This window comes from Bos javanicus, chromosome 20, assembly GCF_032452875.1.
Source record: "Bos javanicus breed banteng chromosome 20, ARS-OSU_banteng_1.0, whole genome shotgun sequence".
Lineage (NCBI taxonomy): Eukaryota > Metazoa > Chordata > Mammalia > Artiodactyla > Bovidae > Bos > Bos javanicus.
In genome coordinates, this window is record NC_083887.1 from 9,898,241 (window position 1) to 9,917,485 (window position 19,245).

General features: G+C 37.1%; 1 protein-coding gene across 1 annotated transcript in view; it reads right to left on the minus strand.

Annotated features, from left to right (window-relative positions):
• Positions 1 to 19,245, minus strand: part of BDP1 (B double prime 1, subunit of RNA polymerase III transcription initiation factor IIIB) — an 85,245-nt gene that overhangs the window by 19,079 nt on the left and 46,921 nt on the right. The window contains exons 24-33 of the mRNA XM_061393324.1: positions 17,017 to 17,218; positions 16,570 to 16,757; positions 15,375 to 15,756; positions 14,625 to 14,750; positions 9,412 to 9,448; positions 8,843 to 8,938; positions 6,925 to 7,153; positions 6,281 to 6,441; positions 3,683 to 3,833; positions 1,542 to 1,722 (exon numbers count right to left, since the gene is read on the minus strand). Coding sequence (XP_061249308.1) covers positions 1,542 to 1,722; positions 3,683 to 3,833; positions 6,281 to 6,441; positions 6,925 to 7,153; positions 8,843 to 8,938; positions 9,412 to 9,448; positions 14,625 to 14,750; positions 15,375 to 15,756; positions 16,570 to 16,757; positions 17,017 to 17,218 — 1,753 coding nt within the window. The remainder of the gene's footprint in view (positions 1 to 1,541; positions 1,723 to 3,682; positions 3,834 to 6,280; positions 6,442 to 6,924; positions 7,154 to 8,842; positions 8,939 to 9,411; positions 9,449 to 14,624; positions 14,751 to 15,374; positions 15,757 to 16,569; positions 16,758 to 17,016; positions 17,219 to 19,245) is intronic.

Consider the following 19,245-nt stretch of genomic DNA (forward strand, 5'->3'; position numbering starts at 1 on the left):
GCATGGCTCCATCAATCTGTTTTCCACAAAACTGTAAACACCGTTTTCTCTAAAATACAATTCCAATTATAATTCTCCACTGCTTAAGATCTTAAAACTTTCATTTTGCAACCAACAATGTCAGTTAATTGATTCAGGCAAGAATCATCAATGCAAACTAAATTACTAAATGGAAAAGGTGCTATTTTAACAGAGAAATCTGGTGGGTACCATTCTACCCCAGAGATCAGTTAGTACCACCAATAAGGGGATAAACTGACATTATGTGTCCCCTGATATGATCAGTTCAGTTCAGTCGCCCAGTTGTGTCCGACTCTTAGAAACCCCATGGACTGCAACACAAGAGTAAAACATCACCTCTATAGTAACTCTTGCCAAAAGACACATAACTTGAGTCTATAATGAGGAAGCAATAAAAGAAATCCAGATTGCACACTAGCTTGGACTCTTCTAAAACGTCAAGTACACAAAAGAGGAAAAAGAGTAGGAGGACAACTCTAGATTATAAGAGTAAAAAGAAACGACAGCTAAATGCAACGTAAAAGGCTTGACTGGAACTGAGTGTGATAATAGTACTATCATTTCTCTGTAAGGAAACGTCCCTGGTCTTATAGAAACTGTGGAGTATTTGTGGGTGAAGGCTCATGTCTATAGCTTGCTTTCAAATGGTTTAGTTTTTTTTAAAGTATCTACCAAGATGGACAGCAACCCACAGAGAAAGTAATGTTTATAGCCAGGAATGCATGCAAATGAGGCAAAATGTTAACAGATTTCTATGTCAGATTCTGGCAACTGTTCTCTAAACTTGAAATTATTTCCAAATAAAAAGTAAAAATTAAAAAAATTGGGCAGTAGGGGAAAATTCAGTAACTTTGGATATAACCCAAACTCCTTAGCAAGCCATAAAAACTCCTTTTATGATATGTCCCCAGGCTGCCTAACTTCATCTCTAAGCACTTTTTTCATTTATATTCCACTCAAAACTATTTATATAGTCCCAGAGCATGTCATGCTGTTTCACACTTGTTCTTCATCCACGTTCCTCTCCCTTCACCGGGCTAATTCATACTTGTTCTTCCAGATTAAGGATTTGCTCAGAGCTGGATGCACATTAGAATAACTACAGGAACTTGAAGCAAGAATTCTCTCTGTATAAAACACTTCCTTTTTTAAAACTTGTACACAAAGCTAGCCATTGGTTATTTTATCTCTATGTTCCAGAGACTAAAAACACACTCAATAAAAATTCTACCACATACATTCTCAGAAAAGGAAAATTATAGGGAAAGAAGAAAAGATTAGTCGCTGTCAGAAGCTGGGGGTGGAGAGGAGGAGTGACTAAAAAAGGACACTGGAAAATTTTGAAAGTGATGGAATTGTTTATGTATCAGTTATATAATGATATATGTTTTTTATGTATCAGTTATATAATGATATATGTTTATCAAAATTTGTTAAATTATACTCTAAAAAGGGTGAAATTTATTGTGCGTAAATTAGAACTAGCTAGCCACTCCCTGTTATATTTTACATCCTTTTACCTTTGGCACATTTAGTGTAAGCACAGGGTCTCCATTAAAGTCCTTTCCCAGAGGCTCTTCAACAGAACTCTCACCAAGACCCATGCCCAAACCACATGTATGGGGCCCTGACTCAGAATAAACAGCTGGAGCAACTGATGATATCGGAACTTCTTCAGATCTCCGTTCTTGATCTTCACCTCTGAAAGACAGGTTAGTATATATCTGAAATCAAGGAGACAGCCACAGAATAATATTTAGAGCTGGTATGTCAAGGTTCATCTCATTTAATGGTTTTCCAACTTTTAAGACATACTAAATGCAGTGAAAGAAATCAAAGAGGACACTAATAGATGGAGAAATATACCATGTTCATGGATCAGAAGAATCAATATAATGAAAATGAGTATACTACCCCAAAGCAATCTATAGATTCAACGCAATCCCTATCAAGCTACCAACGGTATTTTTCACAGAGCTAGAACAAACAATTTCACAATTTGTATGGAAATAAAAAAACCCTCGAATAGCCAAAGCAATCTTGAGAAAGAAGAATGGAACGGGAGGAATCAAACTGCCTGACTTCAGGCTCTACTACAAAGCCACAGTCATCAAGACAGTATGGTACTGGCACAAAGACAGAAATACAGATCAATGGAACAAAATAGAAAGCCCAGAGATAAATCCATGCACATATGGACACCTTATCTTTGACAAAGGAGGCAAGAATATACAATGGATTAAAGACAATCTCTTTAACAAGTGGTGCTGAGAAAACTGGTCAACCACTTGAAAAAGAATGAAACTAGAACACTTTCTAACACCATACACAAAAATAAACTCAAAATGGATTAAAGATCTAAACGTAAGACCAGAAACTATAAAACTCCTAGAGAACATAGGCAAAACACTCTCCGACATACATCACATCAGGATCCTCTATGACCCACCTCCCAGAATATTGGAAATAAAAGCAAAAATAAACAAATGGGACCTAATTAAAATTAAAAGCTTCTACACAACAAAGGAAACTATAAGCAAGGTGAAAAGACAGCTACAAAATGGGAGAAAATAATAGCAAATGAAGTAACTGACAAACAACTAATCTCAAAAATATACAAGCAACTCCTGCAGCTCAATTCCAGAAAAATAAACGACCCAATCAAAAATGGGCCAAAGAACTAGACATTTCTCCAAAGAAGACATACAGATGGCTAACAAACACGTGAAAAGATGCTCAACATCACTCATTATCAGAGAAATACAAATCAAAACTACAATGAGGTACCATTTTACGCCAGTCAGAATGGCTGTGATCCAAAAGTCTACAAGCAATAAATCTTACACTGTTGGTGGGAATGCAAACTAGTACAGCCACTATGGAGAACAGTGTGGAGATTCCTTAAAAAACTGGAAATAGAACTGCCTTATGACCTAGCAATCCCATTGCTGGGCATACACACTGAGGAAACCAGAACTGAAAGAGAAAGGAGTACCCCAATGTTCCTTGCAGCACTGTTTACAATAGCCAGGACATGGAAGCAACCTAGATGCCCATCAGCAGACGAACGGATAAGAAAGCTGTGGTACATATACACAATGGAGTATTACTCAGCCATTAAAAAGAATTCATTTGAATCAGTTCTAATGAGATGGATGAAACTGGAGCCTATTATACAGAGTGAAGTAAGCCAGAAAGAAAAACACCAATACAGTATACTAACGCATATATCTGGAATTTAGAAAGATGGTAATGATAACCCTGTATGCGAGACAGCAAAAGAGACACAGATGTATAGACAGTCTTTTGGACTCTGTGGGAGAGGGCGAGGGTGGGATGATTTGGGAGAACGGCATTGAAATATGTATAATATCATATATGAAACGAATTGCCAGTCCAGGTTCGATGCAGGATACGGGATGCTTGGGGCTGGTGCACTGGGACGACCCAGAGGGATGGAATAGGGAACACGGGTACACCTGTGGCAGATTCATGTTGATGTATGGCAAAACCAATACAATATTGTAAAGTAATTAGCCTTCAATTAAAAAAAAAAAAAAAGACATACTAAATGCAATAGAACAAATTTTCACAGCTACCGCTTATGGTCAAAGTTGACCCAGAATATGAAGCAAATCCCAGAACATCTTTCCTCTCTTACCTTTCAGTTAGGTGTGTTTCTTGTGAAATACTGGTCTCTTCAATACCATGTACAGATGCCACCTTGCTCTGCTCTGTACTCTCTGTTGCTGTAACTGACCCAAGGTTTTTATCTTCTAATGCTGTTTCTTGAGAAGCATTTTTCTCAGTTTCTTAAATAAAAAACACATTTAAAACATAGACTTTATAAAATAGTAAAGTCAAAATTAGAAATATATTCTTTTTTCAAAGATTACCATACAGTGGCTCTTCCAAACTTCTCTTAATCCAAAAAGCAAGCTTTTTCACGTGGCAGAAAGGTGGTCTGGGCCAGTTACACTTTTTATCGTAAATGAGATAATTAATGAATCTGCATTGCACCTATTTCACTCCTGGCAGCCACAACAATTATTAGCTCAGTTCAGTCACTCAGTCATGTCTGACTCTTTGAGACCCCATGGACTGTAGCACACCAGGCTTCCCTGTCCATCACCAACAACTATATTTCTACTTTATTATAACAGCAGTATAATCAGAAACACACATACAAAGAGGTTTAGAGGTGGGTACTCATGAAGTCTGGCTGTCCACCCTAGGGGAAGTGTTGGGGAGAGAGCTGATCTGTAAAGAATAATGTCACAAATAGGAAGACAATGATGTCACTATAAAGAGGTAACTGGACCCTACACACTGGATCTTCTGGGTACTGCTCAAGCCAAAGAAATGAATTTACTAACTGAATCACAGGCACTGCTGGCTCAAAAGAAATATCAGAAACCAGGAACCCCCAAACAGGGGGAAAATGATGCTAAATATTCAGATCCTCTACATGTGGAGAGGACTGAATACAATCTAGGCAGCCTACCACTGCTTTTCCTGCTCCCACTAGTACCCTAAGGGGTTGAGACCTTGACAAGAAGGGCAGATGCAAAAGGAAGTGGGACTAGGGTTCAACATGTAAGTCACAATATAGTAAGGCCATTGAAAAAACTGAATAAATTAAATTGAAAAAATGGAACAAGAGCACTATGCAATCATATGGAAAGATGTTTTTTCACTATTTAAAATTTAAATAATTAAAAATTTAAATTTAAATATTTTTTTCAATCTTTAAAAATGGAATGCACTAACATAAAGAACTCAATAATGAAAACCAACTCAATTCTAAAATGAGCATGGATCTTGAGAGACGTTTTTCTAAAGAAGATATGCAAATAAGCACATAAAAAGATACTCAACATCATTAGTTAAAAGGGAAATAAAATGCAAATCAAAACCACCAAGATAGGACTTCCCACCCACTAAGATAGCTATACTCAAAGAGACAAATACTAACAAAGGTTTGGGTGGATACAAAGAAATTGATACCCTCACTGAATGTTGGCGGAAATATAAAATGGTGTAGCTGTATTTGAAAGTTTGGCAGTATCTCAAAAGATTACCCAACAATTCCACTTGTAGGCATAAACCCAAGAGAAATAAAAGCACAAGCCCACACAAACACATAAATGAATGTTCTTAGCAGCATTATTTATAAAATCCAAAAGGTGAATATACTAACCACTGAACTGTACTTTTTTTTTTGGCAGGGGGTCGGGGGGTACACGCAGCGCAGCTTGTGGGATTTTAATTCCCTAACCAGGGATTGAACCCATGCAGTTGAAGCATGCAGTCCTAACCACTGGACTGCCAGGGGATTCCCAAATTGTACACTTTAAATGGTGAATTCTATGGTATATGAGTTATCTCAACAAAACCACCACCTTCAAGAAATGCTGGACAGTAGATATAATATGCATATATTTTTGTTCTTGCTGAAAGGAATATACATGTGTGTACATATATGTGTGTATGTGTGTATATACATACACCCTTATTTAGATCCTCATGTGGATAAAACATTCCTGCTGCTGCTGCTAAGTCACTTCAGTTGTGTCCGACTCTGTGCGACCCCATAGACGTCAGCCCACCAGGCTCCCCTGTCCCTGGGATTCTCCAGGCAAGAACAATGGAGTGGGTTGCCATTTCCTTCTCCAATGCATGAAAGTGAAAAGTGAAAGTGAAGTCGCTCGGTCGTGTCCAACTCTTAGCAACTCCATGGACTGCAGCCTACCAGGCTCCTCCATCTATTGGATTTTCCAGGCAAGAGTACTGGAGTGGGGTGCCATTGCCTTCTCGAAAACATTCCTGGAAGTCCATAATAAAAACTGATACTGGAAATGGGATTAGGGGACTGGGAAACCAAGAAAGGAGGGGGTTTAAAAAATTTTTCCCTTTTGGGTACCGTCTTGTTTTCTGCCACATGCATGTATGCCTAAGAGATGTATGCTTGAGTACTGACATATAAACAGACACAGAGAAATATATATATACACACATACATATATATATATACACAAAGAGAAAATTCGATCAAGTAAATATAGTGAAAGGGTAATAACTACCGAAACTAGTTGGTGGATTTATGGGTATTTTATAGCTCATTCTACTTTCTGTATGTTTTAACTTTTTAATAGTCAGGTTAAAATAATTGCAACAACTGAATATCCCATTTGAAATGACAATAAAATTTCTTGTGACAAAGTAATTTTGTAACTTTTAAGGGAACAATAAAGTTTACCTCTTTGAATTTCCACTTCTTCTCCTTTAGTTACAAACAAACTAGGAACTTTCTGATGAGCACCAAATCTCTTGGTCCCTAAAATCTTCTTGAGATTTGGCTTGGGCTTGGCAAATCTACTTCTCTTTCTCAAATTATTGGTCACCTCAGAAGTTGTAGTCCTAGAAACAGGTGAGAAGAGAAACTGATCAACTGTGGAAAAAGTCTCTCTCTCACATTGATTCCCTCTATCCAGCACTGGTACAGTTAAATGCCATCTTCTCAGGAGCTACGTCATCTAGGGTGTTTATATCTTAATGCTAAAATTATTACATGGTAGAAATATCTAAAAGCTTTGAGAAAAGAAGAGAATCTGGACCAGGTCTGTAAAATGGGAACTATATTTACATAGGACGGTTTCTTTAAAGCTTAAAACATGCACTGTGGTTAATTTTAATATGTAAACCATTAAACTAAAATCAAAATCAGCTAATCCTTACTTTTAAAGGGTGAAAAACTAGCACTGCCCACTTTACATTTAATTAATTATTACTCAAAGGTATTAGCCAAGCTGATGGTTGGTTTATATATATTTATAAATTGAACACTATAATTTATTTTGTAAAGCTCAAAAAACAGTAATAGTTTAATAAAGCAAAATAAACCTGGATGATATAGTATTTTCCTTTACTTCTTCTGTCAAACCAATTTCTTCTTTAGTGTTCTGTTTATCCACATCCAATACAATCTTGTTTTCTTCTACTGATGGAGATGTACTATGGACAGATGAAGAAGGTTCCTGACATTCATGAACAGTTTTGAGATTTACATTATCTGGGCTAAAAGGAATATGGCTTTGATCGATTGAATGAGCATCAGGAAGTATACATATCCCTATTGCAGAAAAAAACAGAAAATTAAAATTGACACAAATAGATGTCCAAATAAATCCTTCAACATGCAGCAACTGCCAAATTTTTTTTTTTTTTAATTTTTTTTTTTGCAGGGGAGTGCGGCCACCACCACACTGCACAACATGTTGGATCTTAGTTCCCTAACCAGGGACTAAATCCGTATCCCCTGCAGTGGAAGCACAGTTTTAATCACTGGACCACCAAGGAAGTCCCTAATATTTTTTTTTTGAGTAAACAATGTGTTAAAGATTTATTAAATTCATTAAGGATAGGACTGAAGGAATGATAAAATGGGTAAAACACATTTGAGAAACTAAATATCTGTATTATTTTTAAAGTATGCTCTTTCTGGTTCCAAGTTTAAATTTATGACCTCATATCTCATGCTAGTAACTTGACATGTTCTAAGTTTAATAATTCTTACAGACTGAAACTTTGTTATTATAAATAAATCCTTTTGTTACTTTCAGTAACTATATAACCTCAGATGAATTTCAAGACAGGATTATCTTTATTTATGATTTTTTAAAACCAGTATTTTACGTGCTAGACATTTGTGACAGGTTGCAATGCAATACTTCCCCATTGAAAAAGGGGTCCTACAGGGAACACAAATCAAGACACTTCCCTGATAATTATACAGTTATAGGCCTAGAAGGCTGACACTTCAATGGCAGGTTACTCGTCAGGAGTAACCTGCAGTTAAAATAATTAACAGCAGCATAATTAACATAATTATCTATTTAATATACTTAAAGTAGAAGGCAGGCTTCCCAGGGGGCACAGAGGAAAAGAATCCACCTGTCAATCCAAGAGATGCAGGTTAGATCCCTGGGAAGTAGGAAAAGGCTACCTACTCCAGTATTCTTCCCTGGAAAATTCCATGGGCATAGGAGCCTGGCAGGCTACAGTCCACGGGGTCACAAAGAGTTGGACATGACTGAGTGCGCGCACACACACGCACACACAAAGTAGAAGGTACTTCGACAGTAAAGACCACAGGCTAAAATAAAATACTCAAAGTCTTGGCTGACACATATTTAGACTAACGTAATAGTCTAAATAATCTCTGTGACTGCTACTATCCTCCACACTGTATTTGACTGTCATGGAATTGAGACGTCTATCTAAAGCAGCAGCTTCTCCGCCAAAGAAACATGCACAGTGATCAGTGATCAATGAACTTAGCTGACCAATGATACTTATTGGTATAGATAAAGGTAGAGGATTCAGCAGATTAACTATTCCACGAATACCTATTATCCTTAGTAAACCCAGTGCACTACGTGAAAACGGAGGCCACTACATTTGGAGGGCCAAGTAGGTAGGATGGATCAATACATGTGTGTGTGTGCGTGTGTGTGTTTAATCGCTCAGTTGTGTCTGACTTTTTTGCGACTCCATGGACTGTAGTCTGCCAGGCTCCTCTGTCTATGGGGATTCTCCAGGCAAAAATACTGGAACGGGCTGCCATGCCCTCCTCCAGGGGAGCTTCCCAACCCAGGGATCATATACATACATATTACCTTTTCTAGAAAAATAACAAAGTGACACTAACTTCAAATATAAAAAGGCAGATAGTCACTTAATATTCAAATATGAGTATAATCTCTTAAACACTGGATTTTAAAGGTTTCTTCTTTTGTTAGGACTTCTCTTTTATTCTTACCATCACTCTGTTCTGGGCTAATCTCTGACTGCAGCACCAGATCTCCCATAGTCAGTAGGGTTATGGCAGCTTCAGTGCTCCCATCGTTGGTACTTTCTGAAAAACCAAACCAACATTAATAGAAGAATGAATCTGGAAAATTAAGTTTGTTTCTTTAGAAAAGAATTTCAATGTAGATGTTTACCCTCTATTAACAAGTTTCCATACCACTAACCCCTTACCAGGGTAGTGTTTCATTCAGTTTATATACTACAAATAAAGAAAGTAACAACTGTTGACTTTAACCCACTGAAAGTGCCTCCTTCCCATTAAATAACTCAATAGCTTCAAAGGAAATATTCACATCTGTGCATTATCAGAGAAAATACATACTCCTTTATTAAACAGTTAATCACTCTCTAAACCAGCATTCCAAGAATCCAAGTTTCTCCTAGAAATAATACATTCACCTGCTAAATCTTCTCCTTCAACTTTTCAGAAAACTGACTCATTTACTATCACCACTGCTAAATCACTGTGCTTGTTGGGGTTAACCAAGAATTTTTAGCAGTTTCCTTATTAACAGTTACCTGTTTCAGCTTGGGAATGTCCACCTACGGTCATTTCCTAAAACAGCAAAAGAAAACCATTAATAATATCTTATGTATTTTCCCAAATACATGTTCTGTATATCAAAAAGCACTACATTTTACAGGTCTTTCAGTGCCTGTGGTTACAATGGAGTAGAAATTTATAATTATTTATAACATTTCATAAAACAACAGAAATGGAGTTTAACAGTCAAATATTTTCAACTCTTGCTCCTTCTTTTACCTTTTCCTTATATGCAAATTTTAACTGTAGTCATATGTAACAAGCATCTGCCTTTCTTATTCACTTTCATAATCCTTCAACTTTAGTCATACCTGCTACTAGTTTTGACCCAATGGAAACCAAGGTCGGAAGAATATCATGAATTCTTTATACTACTAGTTGGCTTCAAACTTTAAAAACTTTTAGCAAATTAAGAACGTATAGGGGCTTCTCTGATGGCTCAGTGGTAAAGAATCAATCTGCCAATGCAGGAGACTTGGATTCAATCTCTGATCCAGGAAGATCCCACAGACCGTGAACAACTAAGCCTATGCCCTGCAACTACTGAGCCTGTGCTCCAGAGCCTGGGAGCCACAACTATTGAGCCCACATTCTGCAACCACTGAAGCCCAGAGGCCCTAGAGCCCCTACTGTGCAACAAAAGAAGCCACCAAAATAAGAAATCTGCACACCACAACTAGAGTAGCCCCTGCTCTCTGCAACTAGAGAAAAGTCAGTGCAGCAGCGAAGACCTAGCACAGCCAAAATAAATTAAGTAATTATTTAAATAAATAAATAATGCATTAAAATTTAAAAAAAAGAGAGAGAGAGAAGTAGTTACAGGATTTATGCCCAGCATGGCAACATGAGGAGCTCTGCTGGCCCTCTCCCCAATGAAACTGGCAACATTTATTAAAGAGCCACCATTTAAAGCCTCTAGATCTTAAAGGCATAAGATGCTCATATGTTTGAAAAACTGTTGAAAATTCAGTAACAAAGGTGAAAGTCCGTCCTATTTGAACTAAGACTGTTCTCTCCCTCCTTTCAACTCAGTGAGGCAGAAACTCTACCTCAGACTGCTGCAGCCAAGAAAACTGGGACCTTTCTCCCTGTGGGCCACAGCTGGAGGGCTTTCAGTTCCTGATATCACAAAAAATTTGGTACCAGATTATCATAGATAATAGACTAGTATCTATTATGAATATGGACAAAAAAAATCCTCCATAAAATACTAGCAAATTGAATCCAACAACATAAAAAAATTATATGCCATAACTAAGAAGAATTTATCCCAGGGATGCAATTTTTCGGTTTAACATCCAAAAATCAAATCAATGTGTTACATCATATCAATATAATAAAAGATAATAATTAGATGATCATCTCAAGAGGTGCAGAAAGAGCATATGACAAATTCCAACAGTCTTTCATGATAAAACACTTAACACAAAGTAGGAACAGAATGGAACTTTTCAATTTGGAAAAGGGCACCTATGAAAAATCCAGAGCTAACATCAAACTGGACATGGAACAACAGACTGCTTCCAAATAGGAAAAGGAGTACATCAAGGCTGGATATTGTCACCCTGCTTATTTAACTTACATGCAAAGTACATCATGAGAAACGCTGGGCTGGAAGAAGCACAAGCTGGAATCAAGATTGCTGGGAGAAATATCAATAACCTCAGATATGCAGATGACACCACCCTTAAGGCAGAAAGTGAAGAGGAACTAAAGAGCCTCTTGATGAGAGTGAAAGAGGAGAGTGAAAAAGTTGGCTTAAAGCTCAACATTCAGAAAACGAAGATCGTGGCATCCGGTCCCATCACTTCATGGGAAATAGATGGGGAAACAGTGGAAACTGTCAGACTTTATTTTTTGGGGCTCCAAAATCACTGCAAATGGTGACTGCAGCCAGGAAATTAAAAGACGCTTACTCCTTGGAAGGAAAGTTATGACCAACCTAGATAGCATATTCAAAAGCAGAGACGTTACTTTGCCAACAAAAGTCCATCTAGTCAAGGCTGTGGTTTTTCCAGTGGTCATGTATGAATGTGAGAGTTGGACTGTGAAGAAAGCTGAGTGCCGAAGAATTGATGCTTCTGAACTGTGGTGTTGGAGAAGACTCTTGAGAGTCCCTTGGACTGCAAGGAGATCCAACCAGTCCATTCTGAAGGAGATCAGCCATGGGTGTTCTTTGGAAGGAATGATGCTAAAGCTGAAACTCCAATACTTTGGCCACCTCATGCGAAGAGTTGACTCACTGGAAAAGACTCTGATGCTGGGAGGGATTGGGGGCAAGAGGAAAAGGGGATGACAGAGGATGAGATGGCTGGATGGCATCACTGACTCGATGGACGTGAGTTTGAGTGAACTCTGGGAGTTGGTGATGGACAGGGAGGCACAGAGTGCTGCGATTCATGGGATTGCAAAGAGTCGTACACAACTGAGTGACTGAACTGACCTGAACATCAAACTTAATGGTGAAAGACTGGATGCTTTTCCCTTCCTATATTCAGACTGTACTGGAATTCTAGACATGGTAATTAAAGCGAGAAAAGAAATAAGACATCCAGACTGGAATGTGTGATAAATTGAATTATATCCCCCAGAAAGACACGCTGAAGTCTTAACCCCCAGTACTGCGAATGTGACCTTATTTTGAAACAGGGTCTTCTACATATAATCAAGTGAAGATGACGTTATAGTGGGTTAGGGTTAGCCCTAATCCAGTCAGACTGCTGTCCTCATAAGAAAAGCAGACACACATACAGGGAGAACAGCATCATGGGCCAGGGCGGCAGGGCTGGACTGTGTTGCCACAGCCAAGGAATGGCATGGACTGCCAGCAACTGCCATCACCAGCGGCACCTTGCTTTTGGAATTCTAGCCGCCAGAACTATGACAGAATAAGCCACTCAGATCATGGTACTTTGTTACAGTAGCCCTACAAAAGTAATACAGAAAGGCAGAAGTAAAACTACCTCTATTCATATATGCCATGATCTTGTATGTAGAAAATCCTAAGGACTCCACTGAAAAACTGTTAGAATAAATGAGTCCAGCAAAGTTGCAGGATACAAGATCAATATACAAAAATCAAATGCAGTCCTATAAATTTGTAATAAACAAGCCAAATTTGAAATTAAAGAAAACAATTTCATTCATGATAGCAGTAAAAATAAAAATATACTTGCAAATGAAGGAAGCGCAAAGCTCATACTCTGAAAATTACAAAACACTGTCAAAAGAAATCAAAGAAGAGCTAAGTAAATGGGAATATATTCCATGTCCATTGACTGAAAGACTCAACATTGTTATGAAGGCAATACCTGTTCCTCCAACTGATCTACAAATTCAATGTAATCACAATCAGAATCTCAACTGACATGTTTATGGAAACTGATAAGTTGATTTTAAAATTCATATGAATTCCAACAGACCCACAATAGCCAAAACAATCCTAAAAACAGAAAAAAAGTATAAGTCATCCTATTTTAAATTCCCAAACTTATTACAGAGCAACAAAAAACAATAGAGCCTCTCCAGCATTAAGGCAGACAAATAAGTCCATGGAATAGAATTGAGAGTCCACGTATCTGCAGCCAACTAATTTTTGACAAAAATAAAAAAACTTCAACGGGGAAAGAACAGTTTTTTCAAAGAAATGATGCAACCATTAGACAGTCATACGCAAAACAATGAACTGGGACTCTAATCTCACACCATATAAAAATTAACTCAAAATGAGGAAAACTCCCTGGCAATTCAGTGGTTAGTACTTGGTGCTTCCACTGCTGGGCACCCGCATTCAAGCTCTGGTCAAGGAACTAAGATCCCGCAAGCCACATGGCATGTCCAAAAAAAAAAAACAACTCAAAATGGATTAAAGACTTAAATGTAAAACTGGAGTAAATCTTTAAGACCTTAGCTTTGAGAAAGGATTCTTAGATATGACAGTGAAAGCATGAGCAACAACAACAACAAAAATAGATAAATGGAACTCCAAGTACTCTAAAAAACTGTCAAGAAAATAAAAAACAACCCACAGAATGAGGTAAAACATTTGAGAACCATATATACAATTAGGAACTTGTATCAAGAATATAAAAAAATTCTTACAACTCAAAAAAAAAAGACAAATGGACCAAAATAAATTTTAAATAGGCAAAGACTCCAAACAGACATTTTCTCCAAAGAAGATACAAAAATGGCCAATAAAAGCACATGAAAAGATGCTCAACATCATTAATCATTAGGGAATACAAATTAAAACCATAATGATAGGTATCATTTCACACCTACTAGGACAGTTAGATCCAAAAAGTAAAATAAAAAAGTCAGGATGTGAAGAAACTGGAATTCTCATACATTACTGATGGGAATATAAAATGATGCAGGAACTTTGGAAAACAGTCTGCTAGTTTCTCAAATGATTAAACAAAGTTACCATATAATACAGCAATTAGATTTCCATGAATGTACCCAAGAGAAATGAAAAATATGTCCATATAGAAACTTGGATGCGAATGGTCATAGCAGCATTATTTATAATGGCCAAAAGATGGAAACAATCTATACGTCCATGAAGAGATGAATGAATAAAGACCATACTGTGTGTTTACGTCCAGAATGAGAAATCTATAGAGACAAATATAGGTCACTGGTCACCTAGGTCTGGGCAAGGCTGGAAGGAAATGAGGAGCAACTATCAATGAGCACAAGACTTCTTTTTGAGGTGACAAAAATGTTCTAAAATCGACTATGCCGATATCTAAAGACCAATGAAATGTATACTTCAAATGGATGAACTGAATGGTGTGTGAACTGTATCTTAATAAAGCTGTTTTTTTTAAAAGTTATAAGATTTCATTTACAAAAACAAGTTAAATACCAAGGAAGTGAGCAAGAGTGCGCCAAGCAAAAGGCAACTAAGTATGTTTTAGATAACTGAAATTTAGTTTATATTTAATGCATCAGAATTTTAACATTAAGAGCTATTCCTGTACACAAAAATCTATACTTTTCAAGTCAAATATAAAATCTATAAATTATTCACTAGTTTCTACCATTTACACTTTCAGCTCCTAGAAATAATAATGCCAATCATACAAGTTAGGAACTAACTATAAACCTATAGCTTTCAAAATAAACTGAGTCTTTTGAAAGTAAAGAATTAGAGGTAAAACATAATAAAACGGATGCTTACAACTGATAATGTATTCAAATTTTCTTCTTGTCTCATTTCTTGAGGAATCACATCTATGTTTGATGAAAGCTGATGTTCAACAACAGTTATGCATCCTACATCTGTGACATTCGTGGGGATTACAAGCTGCCAACATGAAAAGTTTCATTATTTCATTTTGGCATACCATCACAGGAAAACAAAACGAATCATAAAATATTAAACTGAAGAGATAATTCACATTCATACACAATTTAAAAACCTACAATACAGTAATTCTTATTGATTGACATCATCTTGGCAAAAATGAAACATTTAAGGGTTTTGAAGGGTCTGTGGTTCTGACAAACGGTAAGCAAAACATCCAGAGCTAGTTTTCTTAGTAACCAGCATTTTACTTTCCATGATCCCCAACTTGTCCCTACTTTCCCACAATTTCTCTCATCAGTCTGTCAACATTTATGAAACGCTTCCTAAAAACGAGAAGGCTATAGGTACAAGAATACATAGCTCAGTAAGACAAGCTGGTCCCTGCCTGCAAGTGAAATTAATTTGTCTTAGTGCTGTTATACTCACTACCTTGAGCTGGGCCTGAGCTGCAGGGGCTGAGCAAACACAGGAGGTCACACAAGTCTATTTCTACTAATTTAGGCCCCAAACAAATTACACTAGTAATCCTCAGATTCTAATATCGCTAAGAGAAGAGATAATGATCCACCAAAAGCAAAAAACAAGTAAGATAAAGTTCCAAGGATTCCAAAGTCAAACTACCTCTTCCATAGTTTCCTCAATCTGAACAGGAACGGGTTCGGGAGATCTGAGACCAATAGGTACAAACACTGGAGCCTTGTTTACTTCTTCAGGAGCAAGATGATAGCTTTCTTCTTCATAGTCAAAGTCTTCACCATCATCTTCGTCTTCTTCCTGGGAAGCTCGAAGAGTCACCAGCACAGACCTGGAAGCTCTGGGCTCCTTCTTAGAAGTCTTAGTCCGGCTTCGTTTTGAGCCACGCCCTTTGGGGACGCTGGGTTTAACCTTTCGACGTACTCTCCTTCTACTACGATCTATCTCACGCTCAGAGGCAGAAGAGAGCGCTCTTCTTCGATCCAGAGCAATTTTAGAGTTATCTGGTTCTTTTAACAATTGAGGGGAGCTGGATGTTTAATCAAAATAGCAACATAGTCATTACGTGCACAAGGATGATTATAATGAAATCTCAACTTTTAAAGTGAAATCTCAATTCAAGCCATTAATATAAAATGCTCACCACCCATTCTGTCAACACATGCTGTGAAGAGAATGAGAGGAATTTACAGTTACTAGTTTCTCACTCAAGAGTTAAATCTTAGTTATCTACCTACAAATTTTTCACAGTAAGTTTTTAATTGTGAGCCATTTTTCCCCTTGTTGTTTAAGCGATGATGAAATACAAGACTGGAAATTATTAGAAGAAAAAAGGATAAAGAACATTGGGCCAATAAATACAAAATTAGGGATCAAAAAGTCATATGGTTTATCTTACTAGGTAAACAGATTAGGTTAAAATAAAAAAGATGGAAATCCAATAAAGCAATGTTTTTTTAGAACTCAGGCTCCCTTCCACTCTCCTTGAAAACTATGGGAAAAGGATACCCTTCACTTGTGTTTGTGACTCCATTCAATTTAGCATCCTAGTTATTTAGGCAATACACACTACTCTTTAGTCAGGTTCCTGCTCATGCCTAATATACTCAATACCCAGAAATTTTAAATGTAGGAAAGAAAAATCTTTCAGAGATTATTTTTAAAAAGTAAATTTGAGTAAATAAAAATCAAAAGTGGGAAAGAAACAGACCTGTCAGTAAAAAACAACCCACACTTCTGTTAACAAATCTTTTTACTCTTATCAATAAATTAGAGTAGGACATCCATAAGGAATATTATTTGTATTTACTATTCTGAAAGCACTTGTTAAATAAAACTTTACCTTGGTTTACTGACACACTGCTTTTCAACAACTGCACACACAGAATTATCCTCTCCAGTCTTCTCTCCAACACTTCCAGATGGTTCAACTTCTGATTGATCATCTTTTTTTGCCAATTCAGTCTCCTTGGAACCTACAGAATCTTTTCTTGCTGAAACCTCCAGAGATGTCAGAAACTGAGGTTTTCCCTTAAATTTAAGAATAAACAGCTGATATTATCATGGAAACAATCTGTATGGTAATTTGGTTTGGTAGTTTGGTTTAAAGCGCTGCGCTTACATACGTATACGCAACTGATTGGTTTCTAAACTATCAAAATATTAGGAGTCAATCAGCTTTCATGAAAATAGTTATAATACAAAAAGCAAAATTATTTTTTAAATGTTCTCTTTCATAATATAGATACAACAGAGCCCACTAATAAAAAAATTTTTTTTTCAAACTTACTTTTTGAAGAAGCTGGCTGTCAGAATCTTCATGCTGCGACAAACTGTCTTCTGGCTTCCTTGCCTTCCTCTGATCTGCTCTGTCTTCTTCTATGTCTGATGCTTCTTTCTTACTTTGTGCTCTTCCCAAGTCTGGCATAGCCCTTTGGAACTGTCTTCTTATCATTTGTGGTGGACTAGGAACATACGTTTCATGTCCACGTCTAGAATGAAATACAAATCATGTTGAAGAACCAAAATCAGAATTCCTGTTGATGCAAGTGCAGTTAAACAATTCTGGGGGCAAACCAATTCTATGTTCGAAGGACATAAATAGGCTATAAAACTAAACATATAAAACGAAACCTCATGTGCTGATATGAAGAACATTAAAAGCTTTTAGAACTTCCACTTAGCTTGAAGAATAGTTTCACATTAATATATTGATATTCAATCTTTTTTAGCTTTCATTCATTGATTCTGGAGTGTGGCTTCATGCTACTTTAATTTTCAGAGAAATAACTAGATACAAAACAAAAATGCCAGTAATTGAAGATGGATTTCATAATGACACTTTAAAACAAATCCCTCAACTGGGCTCTGAAGCATGAACAAATATACACTGGTCCCAACAACCTTGATTCTTCTAGTTCAAAAGCAGATTTGAAAGCTAGAGTCTGTTCTCCCACCACATGCCTGTCAACTCACAGAAAAGGGTTTATTGACAGCAATGTCATAAAAATCAAAATAAACCCATATGTATCTGCCAAGTCAGAGAAAGACAAGGTTTTAACATTCAATACAGTAGCCATAGATCCCAAGGCAACACAAACAGCTATCCTAAAGTTTCCTGTGAAATATTTAATAACTGGCAACCATGTGAATTAAGAAGTTTAAAACTAATACAATCTGGATAAAGAAAAACTGGATATGTAAGTATCGATCGTGAGTCCTCTGAAAGAGCTGCATTAAAGACTAATCTTAAGTAATATTTCTAATAAATTACCTAGAAAACAAAGTAGTTACATTTCTAAATGTTCCAATCCTGCTAAGTTCATCCAGCAGTGAAACACCAAGGAACTTCATAAGATGTTCTAACAAGGTTATGATGCTAGCTAATACATTCCAGTATAGGCATTACCAGTGTAGGTATTTGGGAAAACATGATATATTCAAGTATAAGTAACTTACAGTCAAATGTGATTCTACAAAGGTACTTGATTATTAAATATATATATAAGCTCAATCTGCTACTGGGGTTAAAAGAGGTAAAAAAACTGCTGGACATAAGAATATGCTAACTTTAAAACTAGACTGAATATATACTTTGAAGAAAGTATCAGTAATGGTAAAGCTAAAAGCTGGAAAGGAGGGTGGGGAACTTCCCTGGCGGTACAGTGGATAGGAACTCACTTGCCAATGCATGGAACTTGGGTTCAATCCCTGGTCTGGGAAGATTCCACATGCTGAAGAGCAACTAAGCCCATGCACCACAGCTATTGAGGCCTGCGAGCCTAAAACCTGTGCTCTGCAGCAAGAGAAGTCACCGCAGTGAAAAGCCCAAGCACCACAGTGAAGAGTGACCCCCACTCGTCACAACCAGAGAAAGCCTTCTCAGCAACAACAAAGACCCAGCGCAGCCAACACTAAACAAACAAACTAAAAGGGGTGGGTGAGGAAGGGGTTTCCATATAGACATTTGAAAGTTTGATCTAGCTCATTAAAAAATATGAAGGCTGAGTGTAAAAAGGAATCTGCTAGTCTAAAAGTCATAAATTCTAAAAACATTAAGTTTAAAAACTAACTTGCCAATGTTACTTTGAGCAAGCCATTTAAATCCTCTGGATCTATTATAAACTACAGTCAGTCATAAATGAGGTATTAGGAAAGGCTGAACTCAAAGGTCACTAGTCTTTAAAGGCTCATTTAGAGTAAAACTCAAAATCCTGACAGTGGCCCCACATAACCTGTGCTTCTCCCGCTCAGTCTTTACCTTTCATGTAACTGCTCCTCTTTTCTCATCCCGTTTCACTTTGGCCCCCTTTGCTGGCCCTCAAACATGTCAGACATGATTTTGCCTGAAGTACTTCTCAACTGCTGTTCCCTCTTTCCCCACAAATCCCTTGACTTGCTCCTGCACTTCATTTAGGGCTTTTCTCCAAGGGGACTCTTGCAATGAAGCATTCTCTTATCACTTGCTAATTTAAATTAAAGACTTAGTCTTAAAAGAAAAACAAATATAAAAAGGCTT